The sequence below is a fragment of the Leuciscus leuciscus genome, assembly GCF_965113295.1.
Source record: "Leuciscus leuciscus genome assembly, chromosome: 11".
NCBI classification, from domain to species: Eukaryota; Metazoa; Chordata; class Actinopteri; order Cypriniformes; family Leuciscidae; genus Leuciscus; species Leuciscus leuciscus.
The window spans coordinates 16329225-16348739 of record NC_138735.1 but is presented as its reverse complement, the minus strand read 5'-3'; the positions used below and the strand labels follow the sequence as shown (position 1 = coordinate 16348739).

Here is a 19515-nt window from a genome sequence, read left to right as displayed (position 1 = left end):
TAATTAGATTTCACAGTGTATAAGCAACATGTCAACTAACTCTCATTAATTTGCAAGTACATGTCAACTAACTCTCAGAGTATTAGTTGATTGTTAGGTTAGGATTAGTAGAATAAGTTGACGTACTTGCAAAGGTACATAGTCAGTAGAATGTCTGTTGGGGACCATTAACAAATTTTTTTAGCAGATATTAAGCAGTCTACTAATATTCGAATGACTGGTAGTTAACATGTAGGTGCAAAATTAATTACACCAGGCATCCAAACGTAAGACGACATGACAAAGTTTATTGCGTCTGTCTGCACGCTCTGAGGCGCAAGTAATTTATGATGTACTGTAAAAAAAAAGAAGAAAAAAAAGAGCCACAGTGGCACAGCGTCCATTTTTATTGCAGGTATTTTGCACCAATTTCCTAGGAAATGACGATTTTGTTCTCTTGAACATCTGGGATGGAAACACTGCTTTATTCCTAAATGTTTTATGTGATATTCCAATTTTGTGCATAAGTTAAATACTTCTGCATGTTGTGAAAGTGAACAGCCTTTAAAAGCCCACTGGTGTACATAACTCCCCCTAGTAACAACAAGTGTGACATTCCAGTCATTTTGACAGTATGTGGAGTCACATAAACCTTTCACACTTATGGATCGAACTGGAAGGTATTCCCAAAATCAGATCGCTGGCTTGAGGCATTACAACTGTGGCCGCCTCTAACTTGAGGAAGTGCATGATGAGTTTTCAAATGACATACTACCTCAATTTGACAACTGACTGACTCACCCAAGTCTGAAATAACCTGCATAATCCTTGAGGTATGATATGAAAGATGTCAACCTACTGACATTCAATGTTTGCTCTCAAGGAGACTGCTGTGAATGGCGCTACTATTATGCCTAAAACAACTTAAATAGAAAATGATGAGACAAGTCGTTCTTCCGTGCAGTGTATTCTCAAAGGGCAAACAATCTTCTGCATGCATAATTCAGCTTGAAGGACAGCTACTCATAGAGTGTCATACTGAGAAAGAATAGAGTCAAAGCAAGAACTTAGCTCTTTATCAGAAGGTGCTTTCATTAAACTACCTATTAAGTGGATGAGAGCTTTCTTTTACACACCGGCAGCAAGAGACAAAAGAGTTTGCTAATTCAGTTGTTTGGGACAGCTGGGTTTTTGAGCTTGTTCTATTGTTCATCTGCATCTTTCTTTTGTCCTTATTTATTTCCAATTTCTTATCCCTCCACCCCTTATACTCTGGAAAGGGAATGAGATTCTAAATCCTCTTGACATTAAATGCCTGGATCTGGTATTTGGATATGGAATATCAATAGGAATTTTAGACTAATTGCTATATTAGCTGCAACAACGACAGATAAAATGAAATCACATTTCACAATCAATGCAGCCAGCGATCGGAGAACGTGCCCGACTGGGTAGATGCATCCATAAATCTTAGTGCTTAAAATTGATGACTGTATTATTTATTTATTTTTTGGTATCCAATTACATTTTATATTCCTCAGTGTCTATTCTTCCATGTTCACTGTGCAAAGCACATCTGATCACATTCAGGTCACACATGGGATGTTTGGTGGGAAAGAGAGTGAGTAGCCTATAACAATATATATATATTGTTGTTGTTGTTTAAATTATAATTTTTTTCAAGTATGGATGCCCACTGGTGTACATAATATATATATTTTATATATATATAAGTTTAAAAGATTAAATCATAATTACCTTTTTAGTTTAGTTTTTATTTATTGCCTTCCATACAAGATGCCATCAGAAGAACCTTTTTTTTTTTTTTTTTTTTTTTTTTGTCTTTTAGTGTTTGGTTTATTAGGGAGGCTGTTCAAAATCCTCAAAGTGTCACTTACTCTCTGGAAGCAAAAAAAGGGCCGTACACAAGTGAAAGTGAGAAGACAATTTAATCGAGACACGGTTTAATCAATGTTCATATAAAAACCTGCAAGCTCCCGGTATTCAACGGCACATCTGTCATAAATGTCACGAGGACTTTTTGCAACAGTAATCCCACAATGATGCGGGGTAAAATTGAGAAAGGAAATAAACAGAGCCGGATTCCATTACGGATAATCATGTCATTCCCAGAACTGTCAAACATCTTAATCGCACATCTCCCTTGATGCATTTGGGGCACTGATGACATACAGTATCAACCCACTCTGATTCCCACTGAAGTTCAAATCTATACTAACTCAGTTTTCTTGTTTTTGCTGCTATTCTTGTGCCGTTATCATAGAGGTGTGGTTTCTGGGGCAGCAGATATATTACACAGAATAAGGTTTCTATTTCAGTCTAACTTAGAGCTCTATACATGCCTAAACTATTAATGAAATGATATTATTATATTTACACACTATACCAGGGTTCCTCATACTCGGTCCTGGAGGGCCACTGTCCTGCACAGTTTAGCTCCAACCCTGATCAAACACACCTAGCTGTGAGTTTCTAGTGATCCTGAAGACATTGATTAGCTTGCTCAGGTGTGTTTGATCAGGGTTGGAGCTAAACTGTGCAGGACAGTGGCCCGCAGGACCGAGTTTGAGAAACCCTGCACTATACAAAAGTTTGGGGTCGGTAATTATTTAATGAGCATAAGAAGTCCCTCATGCTCTTATGCTGTAAGACATTTTTTATTTACTATATTTTAAAATGTAATTTAGTAATGTGATGACAAAGCTGAATTTTCAGCATCATTACTCCAGTCTTCAGTCACATGATCCATCATAAATCATTCTAATATGCTGATTTGCTGCTCAAGAAATATTTCTTATTAATATACATTTTTAAAACAGCTCTACTGCAAATATTTTTGTGGAAACTGTTACATAAAATAAGTGTTTTATATATTTTTATATATTTATAATATATTATATAATATAATATATAATATATTTATATTTTTTTTTTTTTTTTTTTTTTTTTTTTTTTTGCAAGTGCAAAGCAATGAAAGCCCATTTCCAACCCAGAGTAAGTTAATAATTATAATTCAATTTAACATTTAACCATGACATTATACATTTTTTCAGGATTCTTTGATGAATAAAAAGTGCAAAAGAACAGCATTTATTTAAAATACAAATCTTTCGTAACATTATAAATGTCTTTGTCACTTTTTCATTAATTTAATGTGTCCTTCTTATTATTTTCTTTAAAAGAATCTTACTGACCCCACACTTCTTTTAATGCCAGTGAGTTAAATAATACATTTAATGAATAATTATTTCTCCCTAAGTATTATTTTAAATATTTTATTATACTAAATATTATTCTGTATTAGTAAGCCCAAAATTAATTGGAGGACTTTTTTCCCATTTTCTGTAAAACTGTGGAATGGATTTAAATAGGTGAAATGTGTCTTAATGCACAGTAGCTGAAAGCATTAACCGAATTTGCCTAAATATATATTAAGCAATCATGATTTTGATTCTGTGTGGTCATGCTTATTATTCTTTTGATTACTGTATGTATCACTAATTTTACAGTAATACTGTATTTCCCTAATCAGTTTTCCGTCAATAGTTTCTCTCTATCTGTTTTGTTAGCCTTGTGTATTAGTACATACACTAGAGTGAGCATGCTTGCTGTAGGTGACATGGTGCTTGCAAGTCATGAGGAAATTAGAAAAATACAAAAATCAGCAACAGACCTTGAATATGTTCAGAGAACAGATGGCAGACAAGATATGGTATTTAAGAGGCTATCATTACTTGGAAATGCACCAGAGAAGAGTGTGTGGAATGTGAGAGAGGGGAAACTCAAGTCATCCATCTCTGAAAATGTTTAGTAGTGAATAGAAACACCAATTAGTTAAAGTTACACGGGCATCTCCTCCCACAATGCAGTAGCTCGCAGCTCTAAGCTGCACAACTCTCAGTTTCTGAAATGCTGATAGCCTGCAAAACATTCCAAAGAAAGAAAGAAAGAAAGAAAGAAAGAAAGAAAGAAAGAAAGAAAGAAAGAAAGAAAGAAAGAAAGAAAGAAAGAAAGAAAGAAAGAAAGAAAGAAAGAAAGAAAGAAAGAAAGAAAGAAAGGATGACCAGTGAGTGAGTGGGTGTGAATCTGTTATCCATTACGGTTCCTTTCATGTCCTATCAGCCCACACAGCTGGAGATGCTGCTCATGAACTGAGCTTCACATTTTAAGGTATAGATTGACTGAACCCCGAGAGTGCCGTTGCATAGTTACAAGACAAAAAAAGACTCCAAAATGCTGAGTGCCCTCCTTTGTATAAAACTGGCTATGTTTAAATTACTGCAAGTAGTAATGGAAGCACGGCATGCGTGTTTAAGAGGAAGGATGCTCTGTGTGTTTCCAGTTTCTTCAAGGTGGCTGTGCTTCTGGGCATTGAAAGCCATAGGGCAGCTCATTCCCACAATGTTTACTGGATCATGAGCATAGTTATCCTGCCTCAAGGTGTCCTGAAGACATCGTAAATACAAAAACACTTCTCCTTTTGAGTGACAATGCATAAGGATTCTAGATAAGCACAGAGTATCCAATGGGTTCAATTGGATGATTCATGAAGAATGCAATTAGGATTGGGTGATAATTACGGAATATTCACAATATATTTCACTGCTGTATAAAATTAAGCAAAAATTAATATTGAGAATATTTGGAAATAACTTTTTGTGCTAACTTGCATATATGAGTGTTTTAATAGCATCTCTGATAAAAAAAAAAAAAAAAACTTCAGCAGCAAAAATGACAATAGTTGGTCAGTACTAATTATTTATTGTTCAGGGATGTCTCCATGGTGCAAACAAATTAAAATGATTCAATTATTTTGTGCCTTATATTCAGTGGGAAATTTGCCTTGAACATTTTAACTGGATATTTACTGTATTTTGCATCAGTGTTGTTTTAGGATTATTTATATACTATTATTTAATAATATTTTATATTCAGTTTTAATTGAATTTTATATTGTCTTTTTTATTTTATATCTGTATAGCTTTATGTTAATTCAGTTTTAGTTTTAGTTTTGTACTTCAACTTAATTCTGTTATAGGCAAACAATATTAATATTTTTGTTTAAGTTTATCATCTAATATTTACATTTAATTTTCTTTCAGCTTTATTTCATTTACCAAAATGATTTTAATAGTTTTAGTGAATACCAACACTGTTTTGCATTTAACACTTTCAATCTACTTGTCTACTGCAATGGCTATTTGGTTAAAATTGTATTCCTTTGTGGAAAAATGTTTATATGTCTAAGCCATTTTAGAGCAAATACATAAACATTGATATATACTGTATATCAAGTATATCAGTATACATAATGCTGAACTTTAATTATAATAAAATAATACAATTATAATTGTTTAGGCTATATAACCCAGCCATATCTGCACTAAATTATTCTTAATATATATATATTGATTGGATCAAATGGATTGGCAGGTACATTGTGGGAAACTGCTGCTCTATTGCTCCAAACCTGGCTCAGCTTTCAGTGTATGACAGAGAGTGTTTCCTTCCACTCCCCCACACCCATCAATCCGTCACAGAACCTACTGTACAACATTTACAAGGGTATTTACTGGTGCATTCAAAGAATTGTCTCGTATTGAAGCTTAAGGCTAGATTGTTCTCTCTGAGCCTTTGACGAACGGTTTAAGAGAAGCCGTGTCAATAATATTGGCATCTGTCAAAGAGAGAAGGACAGACTTTGAAGAGAAGATGTCATGCGTGAAGATACAGACTCGAGGTTTAGAACGAGACAGTGCCAGCGGCGCTATGAATGGCTAGGTGAGTCAATGAGAGCTAATAGCAAGCACTTTCAGTCTGATTAGATTTACCTATTGGAAAGTCATTACACTAGAAGCCGTGGCTCCAGGGTTTCCCCTCAACCTTTTACAAGAGTGCATCAATTATACATGGCAGTCATTTGTCAAATTGATTTTAAAAACGGGATGTTTTGTTTGCTCTTCTGTCTTTTCCTGTCTCAAAAGCGATAAGTGATGTCTGTATTAGTGAATTTTAGATTAAGGGCCTCATTAAGAGGAACATTCTGAGTGGTGATGAAATATTCACTAAAGCATGTCGAGACACATTATTGATCATATTAGGAATGGTTAAAGGAAGATGAAGAGGCTGGTTGTCTTTATTAGCATCATTAATTGAAAACAGCCAGAGCATGACACACAAAGGACTGAATTTAATCAAGTACATCGATGGATTCCTCTTTTATATTCAGGTACTGAATGGGTACACAGTGGGGTTGTTCGAATTCTGAAGAAGTGGTGTAATTTGTAGACCAAGCATTCAGTAAAGCATATCTCTGCATCATGAAATATCAGCTGTGGGCCACTTGACACTCCTGACTTTATTTTTCGGTGTTTTTTTTCTCTGCTTTATGGATCAGCGGTCATTTCTCTTGAAGCTGAGATTGGCTTAGCTCCCAAAGCCCTTAAAACCTTGGAGCTTGTACAACCAAAATTTTTCATAGCCCAGTCAATAAAGTCTCCGGGGTCTCAACGCTGTGGAGATGAGCCTGGGACCGACCTGAGCAAAGCTGTCTGTAGCCAGTGCCAATCACATCACTCGCTTTTGCCATGGCAGTCAAACACGTACTGACCTCCTGAAGCTCAGCAACATTTACATTTGTTTCATTTTATTCGACACATTTTAAACAGCCAAGATTCGTCGCGATAAATCAATGCTTAGTAACTTCAAAGGTTTGGAGCTGGTATGTCATGACTAATATGATAACTAAGAAATAAACTGCATAAACAGAAACGCTGGCCAGAAAAACACCAAGCATGTATGGAAGTATGGAAACTAATTTAATAATAATTCAAATTATTAAAAAATATATTTCAATGCGTTCGCTTTCTCTCGCAAAACTTTTGCATTCCCAAGAAACTTTGCATTTGTTCACATGTAAAGTTTTCTGAATGAACCGACAGTAGAGTAATTATTGCTCATATGACTCTGAGCAGCTCAATATGGTATTCCTACATGAATCAGTGTTTAGAACGAATCAGTTGAGTGAATGTTTCACTGAAAAATAAAAAGTTATAAATTTGGAACAATACTAGCATACAACACGGTTCCAAATTTAGCAAGTCACTTGTTTTGTTCCTGAATTAATCAGCGTTTTGAACCAAGCGAATAAATGATTCAATGAATCATAATGCAGTCACTAAGCACCACCTACTGGTGTATTGATGCAAGTTAAAAAGTCTTACCATTAATGCTCAGACAGTTTTTTTGCGTAGAGACGACAACATTATCAAAACGATCCCCATTCACACGAATCTGCGAAAACTATTAAAAAGCTGTATTATGCATATCAGGCTAGTAGTTGGCGATGTCACTTTGTAAAGAAAAACTACGAGCCTATTGACTGAAGATGTAATACGCATTTGCATGATGCCACGAATTCATGTTTTTACAGTTTACACGGAGACGATAATGGTATCATTTTCAAAAACATGCACTTTGAAACCCGTCTACAAAAGTTTGCGTTTCCAGGCCCCCAAAACGTCGTTGTCGTGTAAGCGAATTGGCAAAACACATTAAGAAAAAATCAGTTTTTTGGTTTAAAATGGTGTCGTATAAATAAACATTTACTGATGCAACGTAACATTTCATAACTGGCACTCAACCTGAATACTGTACTTTTTCTCTGTTAATCTTTTGTCTCTAAGAAGGAAGCTCCACAATGACAGTGTATTTTACCTTTTCTCCCTGTTGGAACAGCAAGCACCATTTACCATATATTCCTCTGACTCTCTTAATAACAATATTTGAGTATCATATTGGGTGATCCTTCAACATTTCCCCAGTCATAACGACAGGAATTGATCCCATACTTAAAAATAACCCCATCTGTGCACTAGTATTGATGACGTGGGGCAGCAAACTGTCCCACTTCAAGGTGCATCAAGCACGATTATGTACAAAGTGGCCGATCGATATGGCTTGGCAGAGCTTGCTCTTTGCAGTGTCCATAATGTGATGTGTACTCAATCAATAACCTCTCCAGGTTGACAGAAAGACTGGTGTGGCCCAGGGCATTTCTCTTGCATGCCGTGTAGGTAAGAGCCAACCAGGCCGAGACAGGAAATTACACGGCTGTCCACCGTGACAGTTGGAAGATCGGAAGTTAGTGTCCCAGTGGAAGAACATATACATAGGTCTGGATGGAAGAGGTGACAGGTGACTAAAACCTTGAGACCATAAAGCAAGAAGATGTTGCATACTTTAGTGGGTTTGGCCAGATTTAAGTATTTCATTATTGAACATCTTTAAATGAAAAGATATGGAATGAGGAAAGATAGGATGTTTAAAGCTCAACTCTCTTGGTTTGGCTGGATGTGGCAAGACCAAAGGCTCTTGAGCTTGTCTGAGCAGTCAGTGAGACTTATGTCCACATAAGCAGAAGTTGAAGTGGAATTTCTTTTATTTATTTGCTCTCCTCATTCACATTCCGATGACACAAAGCGGTCTGAGAAACATCGGCCAGCCTGGGAATACGTCCATAGCCCTTTGATTATTCGCTGCAGTCTTGGAAAAGTCTTGGAGTCATTTTGTCTAGCATACTGTGTTTAATATATATTTTCCATATTGATTTGTCACAGGAGTTTTACCCATATTTTGAATTACGCTTTTCATTGTGTTGTGTTTCAGGGTTAAAGTAAACAACTAATGTCCTGGCAGAAAATTAAAAGTACCTTTTCAGTTTTTCTATGAATTTTTTCTTACAATATAGTGATAGTTTTTGTCCTTTTACCAATTTTTTCTTTCAATTTTGTAAATATTTCATCATGTCATTTTTGTGCATTTTAGTTTTAGTTAATTTTACTAAGACTAAAATTGTAAATATTAAAATAGTATAGTTTAATTTTGCAATTATCAATTAAAATTCTACTTGACTTTAAAAATGACTTTAAATTAATATGGAAAATGTTTGAATATGGAAAATGCCAGGTCTTTTTAGAGATTTTTCACCACATGCTGGACAAAACATTTAATCTCAAAACTCATGTAACACATTTTATAGATTTATTGGAAGCTGCTGGATGAGCTTTTGTTACAGTCAAAACAACCACATGCAATGACGTAAGCGGACAAGCAGAAGCGAGCGACCTTGCAGACTTGTTCCTGGGTCAAAATGAGAGGGCCTTGGGTCCTTCCAAAAGGATTATCCCAATAAACCCATGAAGCAGACATGGATGCACATCGTAATTTATCTCTTTAACAACTCCCACTTCATTTAAGTTAATGCTGGCCACTAAAGGATTCACTGAAATAAGGTCAGACACTTTGGTCCGTATTCATTTGACCCCACTCTCTGTAATGTTGCCTGTGGGTATGTGATTTTCAATGCGACTCCCGCTGTTTGGAAAGTGCAAGCATGTGACCGATTGATAGAAAGTCCTGAGGTGGGAGGATAAATAAAATGTATGACTTATATTACCTAAATGAATTTCACAACACATTGTGTACAGACAAGTAGCTCCTGCACATGCAGTACAGATAAAGGACACATTGCTATTGCTGTAATCCGGAACGGGATTGAAGTTGCTCAGGAGAGTAGAAGTGAGACGGCACTTCGTGTCCTTAGAACACCATGACTTCACAGTTCTTCAGTAAATCCATGCTTGACTGATGGGACATGCTGCTAATAGGTTTCCACCGAGTGCTCATTATAATACTTCCTGAACCACAAGCGCTATTGCTTTACAAAATGTAGAACAGCGGGAGCTTTGTGGACTGAGATAAAAGGCATTAGCTCATTTCATGGCCAGTTCTTTGGTCTTGAGCATTCCTTATATTATGGTTTAACCTTGTATGTGGTCGGCTTGTAATAGTTGAGTGATTCAGAGGTTTTAAAAGAGCGGGCACTGAAGCCGCTCCCTTTATGACATCATAATCACTTTATTCACCACTGCAGACATGCAGTATAATTTGCATTAACGGTGCAAAAACAATACAGTAGAAATCAACGCAGAAATGACAAATGGAATGATGATCCCCGTTTGTGGGACCAAAGTAAATTATTAAAATATTTGGTTACACTTTATTTTAAGGTGTCATTGTTACAGTGTAATTCTATATTTAAGTACTAAGTAATATTAAGCAACTACATGTACTTATAGGGTTAGGGTAACATATGTAACAAGGACACTGTAAAATAAAGTGTTACCAAATGTTTTATACACTACTGTTCAAAGGTTTGGGGTCGGTAAGAATTTTTTTATGTTTTTTAAATAAGTCTCTTATGCTAAGTTATCAAGGCTGCATTTATTTGATCAAAAATACAGTAAAAACAGTCATATTGTGAAGTAGTATTACAATTTCAAACTGTTTTTTATGTTACTATATATTTTAAAATGTAATTTATTCCTGTGATATCAAAGCAGATTTTTCAGCAGCCATTACTTCAGAAATGTCTTTCTTTATTGTCACTTTTGATCAATTGAATGTGTCTTTGCTGAATAAAAGTATAAATGTACTATTCCTACTGATCCCAAACGTTTGAATGACAGTGTGGAAACAATTTATTTTGAATTAAATGGATAGTTCACCCAAAAATGTAAATTCTGTCATTAATTACTCAACCTCATGTAGTTCCAAACCCGTAAGACTTTCGTTCATCTTTGAAAATATTTTAAATGAAATCTGAGAGATCCTCCACTTAAAAAAATGCATTTAGAGACTGTAAAACGAATCCATATGAATTGAGCGGTTTAGTCCAATTTTTCCGAAGAGACACGATCAATTTATATGATGAACAGATTGAATTTAGGCTTTTATTGACATATCAACATCACACATCATCAACTCACATCAGATTTGGTATTGAAGCTCACAATGGAACCAGTGAGGTTTGTTCTTGCACATACAGCATGCACGGCATCTGTTTATGTTTGCTGATCAATGTTTATATGTGAATAAAAGCCTAAATTCAGCCTGTTGATCATATAAAGCGATCGAGTCTATTCAGAGTTTTTTGACTAAACTGCTCAATTCATATGGATTAGTTTTACAATCTCATTATGAACTTTTTGAAGCTTCAAAATGGTAGTTGTCTGGACTGTCAATGGAGGGAGAGAAATCTCTCAAAATTAATTTAAAATATCATCATTTTTTGTTTCGAAGATGAAGATAAATGAAAGATTCATTTATTCAAGATTTTACAGGTATCCCCCAAAAATATTTTAATATTTTAAATTTGCTTTTGCTTTAGTACAGTGATTATTAATGTTGAAAACAACATGTTGTATATGTTCTCATTTTAATGGGTCTTTATAGATACATTTAAGCAATGACTATGTTCATAGACATCTTCATATCATTTTACTACTGTAAAATTATAGACATACAAGTTGAAATACCTAAATGAAAACTTGCTATTGATTGCATTAGTGGCACGTTGGGCACAATTTCAGTGTATAATCCAGACAGAATTCTTCAAAAGAAAGGAGATTGTTCACTCCTCTAACACGCCAAGGTCAGAGAAAGCTATGTGGCCTTCAGAATCACCCGAACTGCGCTAGAGGTGATTGAGAGAACTCTCTCGTAATAAATATCAATCCTGCTCTCATTTATAAAAGGTTCTAAGCCTGCCATGGAAGATTTGATTAATTAGCCCTAATACTCTTGGAGACCTTCTCTCGACCGCCATCAGAATAATAGTCACCTTTCATCTGCTACAACAAAAAAAGGGTTTAACAAAAATGTTTTATTAATTTACATTTAAAAAAAAAAATATTTATTAGAATGTATATTTAAAAAAAAAAAAATTATATTACAATTTGACACTTATGAACATGCAAAACTTATTATTAGTATAAATTATTAGTCCCCCCCAAATACCAGAGCCAGTAATTGTTACTTGTGCATAAAACTGTCTTCTGCAGTTTCAAAGCTGTTCACTGCACTGGCTTATGTAATAGAGTCATGGTTCACCACAGGAAATGGAGCATTAGCATGTGGTTTTACATTGGCCAGAAATCAATATTTGTAAAGGAAGATAAATTACATATATGAGATACTTAAATAACTGATTTACCATTTAGAATTATGCAAAAGTGACCAGAAATTCTAGATGTTTAATTATAAATTACGTCATTTTAATACGCTGCTTGCTCTGAAGCTGAGCCCTGGGTTTATTATGTTTGCGTATAATCGCGATCTTGCAAAACATCTGAAGATGCCGGAGATTACAAAGGAATACAAGATAAAGAACATTATCACAATGCGTCAGGTTGTGAGTCCATGTGACGAGTTACATATGACCAAATCCCTCTTTCACTGGATTGCCAGACTTTAAAGGAGGATAAAAAAAGCAATCATTGAGAGAACAAAGAATTGCGAGGACTGTCTTTAAAAAAGGCAAAAAGCGATACTAGCATGGTAAGGCCATGATTTAACAAAGTTTGAGGACGGGTGACAAATGGGTCATGTTGAATGAAGTCTCAGCAGATAGGGCGCAGTGAGAGATACGTGGGTGAAGGGACGGCTGTTGCCTTCGACCTGCTCTTACTGGAAAAGCTCAGCCTGCAGTTGGTCAATACGGGCAGGAAGGTCTTCTCACGCTTGATCCTCCCACTCATTCATTTACTGAAGCCATTTACGGGCAGAGAGCTGTGTCACTTCATTCATGCCCATGTTTGTTATTCATAGCATACGCTCGCTCATTCATTGAGGTCCATTTTAACACAGGTAATCAAAGAAAATGGGATGCTATTTTTGTCCCGGTTTTATTTATAACCTTATTTTTCCAGTTTCCGGTCCCACCTACGGCACACAAACAGAACAGGCATGGAGACTGACTCCTCTTATCATAGCAAAATGGTTTTTATGTTATTAATTTTTTCAGAGTTGTTCTAGGAACAGGGAAATTGGTATTGATGCTTGAGATGCATAAAGCACACAAGAACAGGCATACAAAAGAAAGTTTGGTGATTACTTTTGAGGATGTAAAGGATGAATTCAAGGCAAATCATGTTACTATTTTTTAAACTTTAATTGGTGCCAACATTAATTGAAGAGCAAATGCATCCTTAAATAAAAACAAATAAATGTTTTGTGGAAAATTAAAAAGTATATTGTAAATAATATAAATAATATTAAATTGTCCTCTAAAAATGGATTTGTTATTATTTAAAAATTGTAATTAAGTGAACCCTTAGAGAGAGAGAGAGAGAGAGAGAGAGAGAGAGAGAATGGCTTTGTGCTTTTATGCCTCTGTTGGTTGCATAAGCGAGTACACAATTTAACTAAACATATTTTTGCAACTTTAACTTCAGCAACTCAACAAAATCTTTTGCTCTAAAGATTCATTGAACTTTTTGCATAATGATCCAAGAATGTCAAACAAAATAAAAATAAAAAACATAATAACTTAAGCTTCTTTTTTTCTTTCTCTTGCAGATATTGGCCATCATATCCATTCTGTTCATCATTCTTTCAACAGTTGCACTGTCCCTGAACACCTTGCCCGAACTCCAAGTGATCGACGAATTTGGCCAAGCCAATGACAATCCTCAACTCGCTCACGTTGAAGCCGTGTGTATCGCATGGTTTACAATGGAGTATCTCCTGCGCTTCCTGTCATCACCAAACAAGTGGAAATTCTTCAAAGGGCCACTAAATGTCATTGACTTGTTAGCTATATTACCCTACTATGTCACTATTTTTCTGACCGAGTCGAACAAAAGTGTGCTGCAGTTCCAGAACGTGAGGAGGGTGGTGCAGATATTCCGCATCATGAGAATATTGAGGATTCTGAAGTTGGCGAGACATTCGACAGGACTGCAGTCTCTTGGATTCACCCTCAGGCGCAGCTACAATGAGCTCGGCTTACTCATATTGTTCTTAGCCATGGGAATCATGATATTCTCAAGTTTGGTCTTCTTTGCAGAGAAGGATGAGGATGCAACCAAATTTACCAGCATCCCAGCTTCGTTTTGGTGGGCTACAATCACCATGACGACAGTGGGCTATGGAGATATTTACCCACAGACTCTGCTTGGCAAAATAGTCGGTGGACTTTGCTGCATTGCTGGAGTGCTGGTCATTGCCTTACCCATCCCTATTATTGTGAATAACTTCTCCGAGTTCTACAAGGAGCAGAAACGACAGGAGAAAGCCATCAAGAGAAGAGAGGCCTTAGAACGAGCCAAGAGGAACGGAAGCATCGTCTCAATGAACCTGAAAGATGCCTTTGCACGAAGCATGGAGTTAATGGACGTTGCCGTGGACAAAAATGACGATAAACAGCCAATGGACAACCACCTTTCTCCGAGCCGGTGGGGTATTCCACAGCGCACATCCTCGGATACCAGCCTCAGATCCTTTGACAAGAAGTTTCCCGACAGCGGCCAACACGGGTCACGGGAATTCGTCAGAACGCCTAGTCCACAGCATCTGAACGTTCAGAAACTGGAGGAAATGTATAACCAGATGACAAAGACACAGTCCTTCTCGGATCTCAGCACAACCAACAGCACACAACCTGTGGCCGTGTCAAAACATGAGGTAGAGTTGGAGATGAAGGAAGTCCCGACTGCCAATGAGGGGCAACCCAAGGAAAGAGCCATCACAGAGGTCAGAAGCATATCGAGCGTTGACAGCTTTGCAAGCTGCACTGCTGAATTTGGACAGGGTGAGAAGGCATCCACCCCTTCATATACAGCAGAGCAGATTCAGCAAAGGCAACCGAAAGTACCGCTGAATATTCAACTCGGCCAGCTGACCCCCTCTGAAATAAGTCCCGTGGAGAACTCTGGGACTGTCAACCAAGACACTGACCTGCAACCAGATGGTGAGAACTTCAACGAGGTAGTAGAGAACATCAGAAGCTCCATTCGTGGCACGAATCCAATGAAGACAAAGAGCCTCAAAGTCAACTTCATTGAAACGCCAGAGGATGCTCCTCTGACACCGCCTAACACTTCTTCTCCACAGGATGTCAACAACAGTCTTATGGAAGATGACTCCCCGGAGGGAGAGTGCTCTCCTCTCTGTTCGGATTCGGAGACGCTGGGTAGTATCCCAATAAAAGGCTTGGTTCTTTCTCCGAAGATGCTGGCCGGCAGATACCATCCTGGTGAGACGGCGCTGCTTCTGGGGAACCTGGAGGAACAAGAGTACCATGAAGAACAGAACCAAATGGAAGTGGCTTCTGCAGCCATCTCCTCGCCCAAACGAGCAGCACAGAACTGCACTGTCGGTGTAGTCAGTGGTAATGAGGAGGAAAAGCCAGACTCCAACCAAACTGAACACAAGATGGAGAACCACATGTTTACACCGGAGATCCATCTAATGCCAGGGGATGGAAATCACTCGCCATCTTGCGAAACCGGGATGTGACTGTGGCCTGACATTTGGACAGAATGGAGCGCTCTGGGGGAGAAAAGGCACGCAGATGTGGTCTGAAAGATATTTTTGCATGGCATGAAAAGTCCCTTGTAATTGTGTTATTGTCAATAGCGCAAACGAGACTGCAGTTCTTGCAGACGAGACCTGGAGAATGCGGGTGCAAACTAGAGGCTTGTTTAGAATGTATTTACCAAACAATGAGGACATCGTTGACCTACCTGTACATTTTACCTTTTCACTTGTTTTATCATTTTATAGAGACAGTCAGAACATGAGCATGCATATTAACAAAGCTGTTTTACGGTGCTTAGTTTGCTGAGAGCACTCCACGGTAAATATAGAGACTACAGCAATGAAAATGCACAGAGGGCAAAGTAGATATCAAAAGGGTTTTTTTGTTAGCCTTTTTTCTGTTTTAAAGAGGGAATTTTTCATCAAAGACTGTGAAAAGTGAGCTGCAAAGTAGCGACGTATTGAAACATATCATGACTTTCTTTAGAAAAGCAATGTGTACCTAATGCAGATGTGTTTTGTGTTACGATTTAGGAATGGTCTATAATATCACATATTTATTTGGGGATTTTATTTGATTCATTTTATTATTTTTGGTTTGGAACTCAAATTAGCAGCATCAAAATCTTGATTTAATGACCAGATGGATTGCTCCACCTTTTTTTCTTCTTGATATTAAAGTTGCATATACACCTATAGTTGCCAAATGAGACTAGCAATCAGATAATATACAGTAGATGAAAATGCTAATTATTTATTGACATTTATGTATCACGATAGCTTCTCAAAAAAAAAAAAAAACAAGCTTAATAACCTGCTTTTAAGTTCACACATGCATCGCACAAACACATGGTTACAGCAGGTATGTATGTCTTAACTTATCTTTACATAATCAAATATACCATAGCACAGCAAATAGTTGATTTAAGTACAATTAGTCAATGATCAAATCATTAAAACCTCTGGTCATTCTGGTCATTAAAACCTACAAATATTGTTCACACATTTCCCTTTTAAAACTAAAAACCTCAATCCTCTTGGTTTATCAAAAGGACCAAAACCCAAACTATGTTTTGATTTACACAGACATCCAAGTTATTCTTTAAGAGTACAGAAGTGTAAATGGCACTACTGTTAATTTTTCAGACGAGTCGTTTCATTATTATTCATATTTCACCACATCTGTATCATTCAGATGCCTAGCCTTTGAGTCATTTCTTAACAGAAACTCACATTTGTCCAGTTTAACTGAGTATTTAAGAATATTTATTTCTCCTTTGAGTTATGTATTATCATCTGGCCGAGTTTTTTTTTAATTTATTTTTATTCCCGTCACCTGAGAAAATATTCATTTTATGTTGCCTTTACTTCAAGATTGCTGGAAGTATATGTATATTACTTGCTTTGGCATGGCGGTTGGCTGATTGTTCAAAATGTACATTGTGTTTGGAGAAATCTGAATGGGCCGTGTGAAAAGACAAGGAGGAGGAACTCAAGACTTCAGCTGGCTCTCGCGGTTACCCTATAGTGGAAAGTGCAATACAGCATACTGCAATCTATGCAGGCCAAGAATTGTGGCACTTTATTTACAGTCTAATGGATTTGTAAGTGTACAGGCAGAGACTTCAATTGTATTTTTCAGATGATATATCTTTAATATTTAAAATATCAGTGTTACCACTCAAAAAAGATTTGACGTTTTACAAAAACACTGCGTGGCTGTCAGAATCACTCCGGTTATACTCTTCAAACAAGATTCTCTTGACAAAATCGACCAGGAGGGTCTTTTATAAATGTCTACAAACAGGTTCATTTGAAATATGAAAAACAATCTTGTGAAATTATTTAATAGGCTCATATGAAAAGTATTTTATGTTTTATTAATTAATGCTGACAGTGGTTCTATTTTTTCTAAACCAAAATTCTGCACGACCACAATTTCCTGCCATATGGTGGTTTAAATGACACGTGCCTGTTCATAAACATTTATGAGAAGGCTACAAATAAGTTGGCTTTGTTCATATAGCACTGTACAGAAAATTATACTTTTTATAGGGGGAAAAAAATCAGGTCTTTAAGTAATAGATATGCGTAATATTAAGTTCTCAGGTTTTCTACGACACTAATCTTCTAATATGGTGGATGTCTACGTTTTCCTCATTTAAAGAAAGCATCGTCTTGTTTCTTTTGTTGTCTTTGTTTTTTAAAAAGAATGTCATCACATGCCTGTTTTGGTTTTGACAGACTGTTGAATAATGGCCCATCTCATGCATTCCCATAGGACGGTCAGCTTCCCTGCTGTGCTTTATATGCCTCATATACAATGGCCCCCAAAAAGATTTGGACAAAATGTATGATATTTTTAACAAAATATCAAATGAAGTGGCATTTATTTTAAAGATATATAGCACAAGCACACTTTTAAAGCAAAACGTTTTACATAAAGACGTGTTAGGTTTCAAAATTGGGACACTTTCTGGTTGTCAAATGTTGACGTACAGTATACTAGAAGGAAAATGTACTAAAAAATGACTCAATCACTTTGAAAAATCAAGAGAAGTTGAGAAGAGCATCATGCAAATGCTACTTGGTGTGATATTTTGTATCAAATGCAATGACATTCACACAAGTGTCCAAATATTATATGGAGATAATTATCGAGGGTACGATGAATGAAGTTTTGTTACCAGTTTTGTGCCTGGCTAGCACTGCCTGTAGGCAGTAGGCACCTCTGTTATGATAAATGAATGGAATTTGTTTTCAGAGCAAGATATTTTTTTCAGCATGTTAAATCTTCTACAATTTCCTCAGTACCGTATATACACATCAACAACTGTTTAAAAGGAATAGTTCAACAACAAAAAAGAAAATTCTGTCATTTATTCACCTTTCCAAACGTGTATTACTTCATTTCTTCTGCGGGAACTTAGAAGATATTTTGTCCTTACAATGAAAGTCAATTGGGTTCAGTGTTGTTTTGGACCCCAATGACTTTCATTATATAGACAAAAACAGTTGAAACATTCTTCAAAATATCTTCTTTTGTGTTCCACAGAGAGAGAGAAAACATGAGGGTGAGTAAATTATGACACTTTCCTTTTTCTTTTCTTTTTTGGATGAACTATCCCTTTAAAGATATCGGATATCATAAACACAAGCAAGATTAAATGCTGTCCCATATCATATAAGTGCTTGCATATGCTCAGAAATTCAATTTCAGAGCCTTGATCATTTGAACATATCATATCTTGTTAATTGGTATCCCAATATACTGTTTTTATCTGTCTGATTGGGGACCCCCAATCAGACTCTCATGTGTATTGCAGCATTTCATGATTACAGTTCAGATTCAAATATTGCACAAATAAAAGTTTCACACCATTTAGCCCCTGTTGAATCAAGGCAAATGAGTGGGGCTCAAAGTCGGTACTGTTAAACTTTTGTTTCTTCATAACTCAAACACCAGGCAATCACCTGCTTTTTTACCTGTAGCATGTCATCATATGACTATAGAAGCATCTCCCATGAGCCTTTATGGGAGCAGTAGATGCAAAGGGATTTGTGTCTGTGTGACTTTGCTCATGTGTAAAGGGTAAAATGAACTCTAACAGCTGATGGACTGTGAACAAGCATGTTTCTCATTACATGATCATGTGTGATATACTGTCTTGGCAAGCGTGTGTTTTGTTTTATTTTTTGTTTGTTTGTTTGAAAGCGAGGTTAAATATGAATGTGTCATCCATGTGTCATAGCCTGTTCTCCCATGCATAATTGCTACATTGTACTGTATTTCTTCCTCTCACTGCCTCTTTTCTGTTTTTGTTTGTTTAAGTGTTATCTTGTATCTCAATGTCCGTAGACACCTTTACACTGCAGACTGTTTCTGCACATATCAGCATCTTTGAATGCATGTAGTAGTCTGTACAATTATGTGATCACAGAACACTTTGTCATGGTACATGTATGTCAACATTTCTGTAAAATAAACCGCATTGTCTATGTTAAGTCTACTAGCATATGCAGGATATCAAATAAATGTGTAAATAACTCACTTGTGTTCTGCACCTTCCATCTCCTGTCTTTATTCAAGCCTTTTCCTCTTCATAGTACAGAAAAAACTGCAAATATATGCAT

At 36.5% G+C, this 19515-nt stretch overlaps 1 protein-coding gene across 1 annotated transcript in view; it reads left to right on the top strand.

Moving 5' to 3' along the window:
* kcnb2b (potassium voltage-gated channel subfamily B member 2b) overlaps nt 1–19439 on the top strand; it is a 104707-nt gene extending 85268 nt beyond the window's left edge. Inside the window, exon 3 of the mRNA XM_082184870.1 lies at nt 13420–19439. Within this exon, the coding sequence (XP_082040996.1) occupies nt 13420–15360 (1941 nt within the window). The 3' untranslated portion in view covers nt 15361–19439. The remainder of the gene's footprint in view (nt 1–13419) is intronic.
* The last annotated feature ends 76 nt before the right edge of the window (nt 19440–19515 follow it).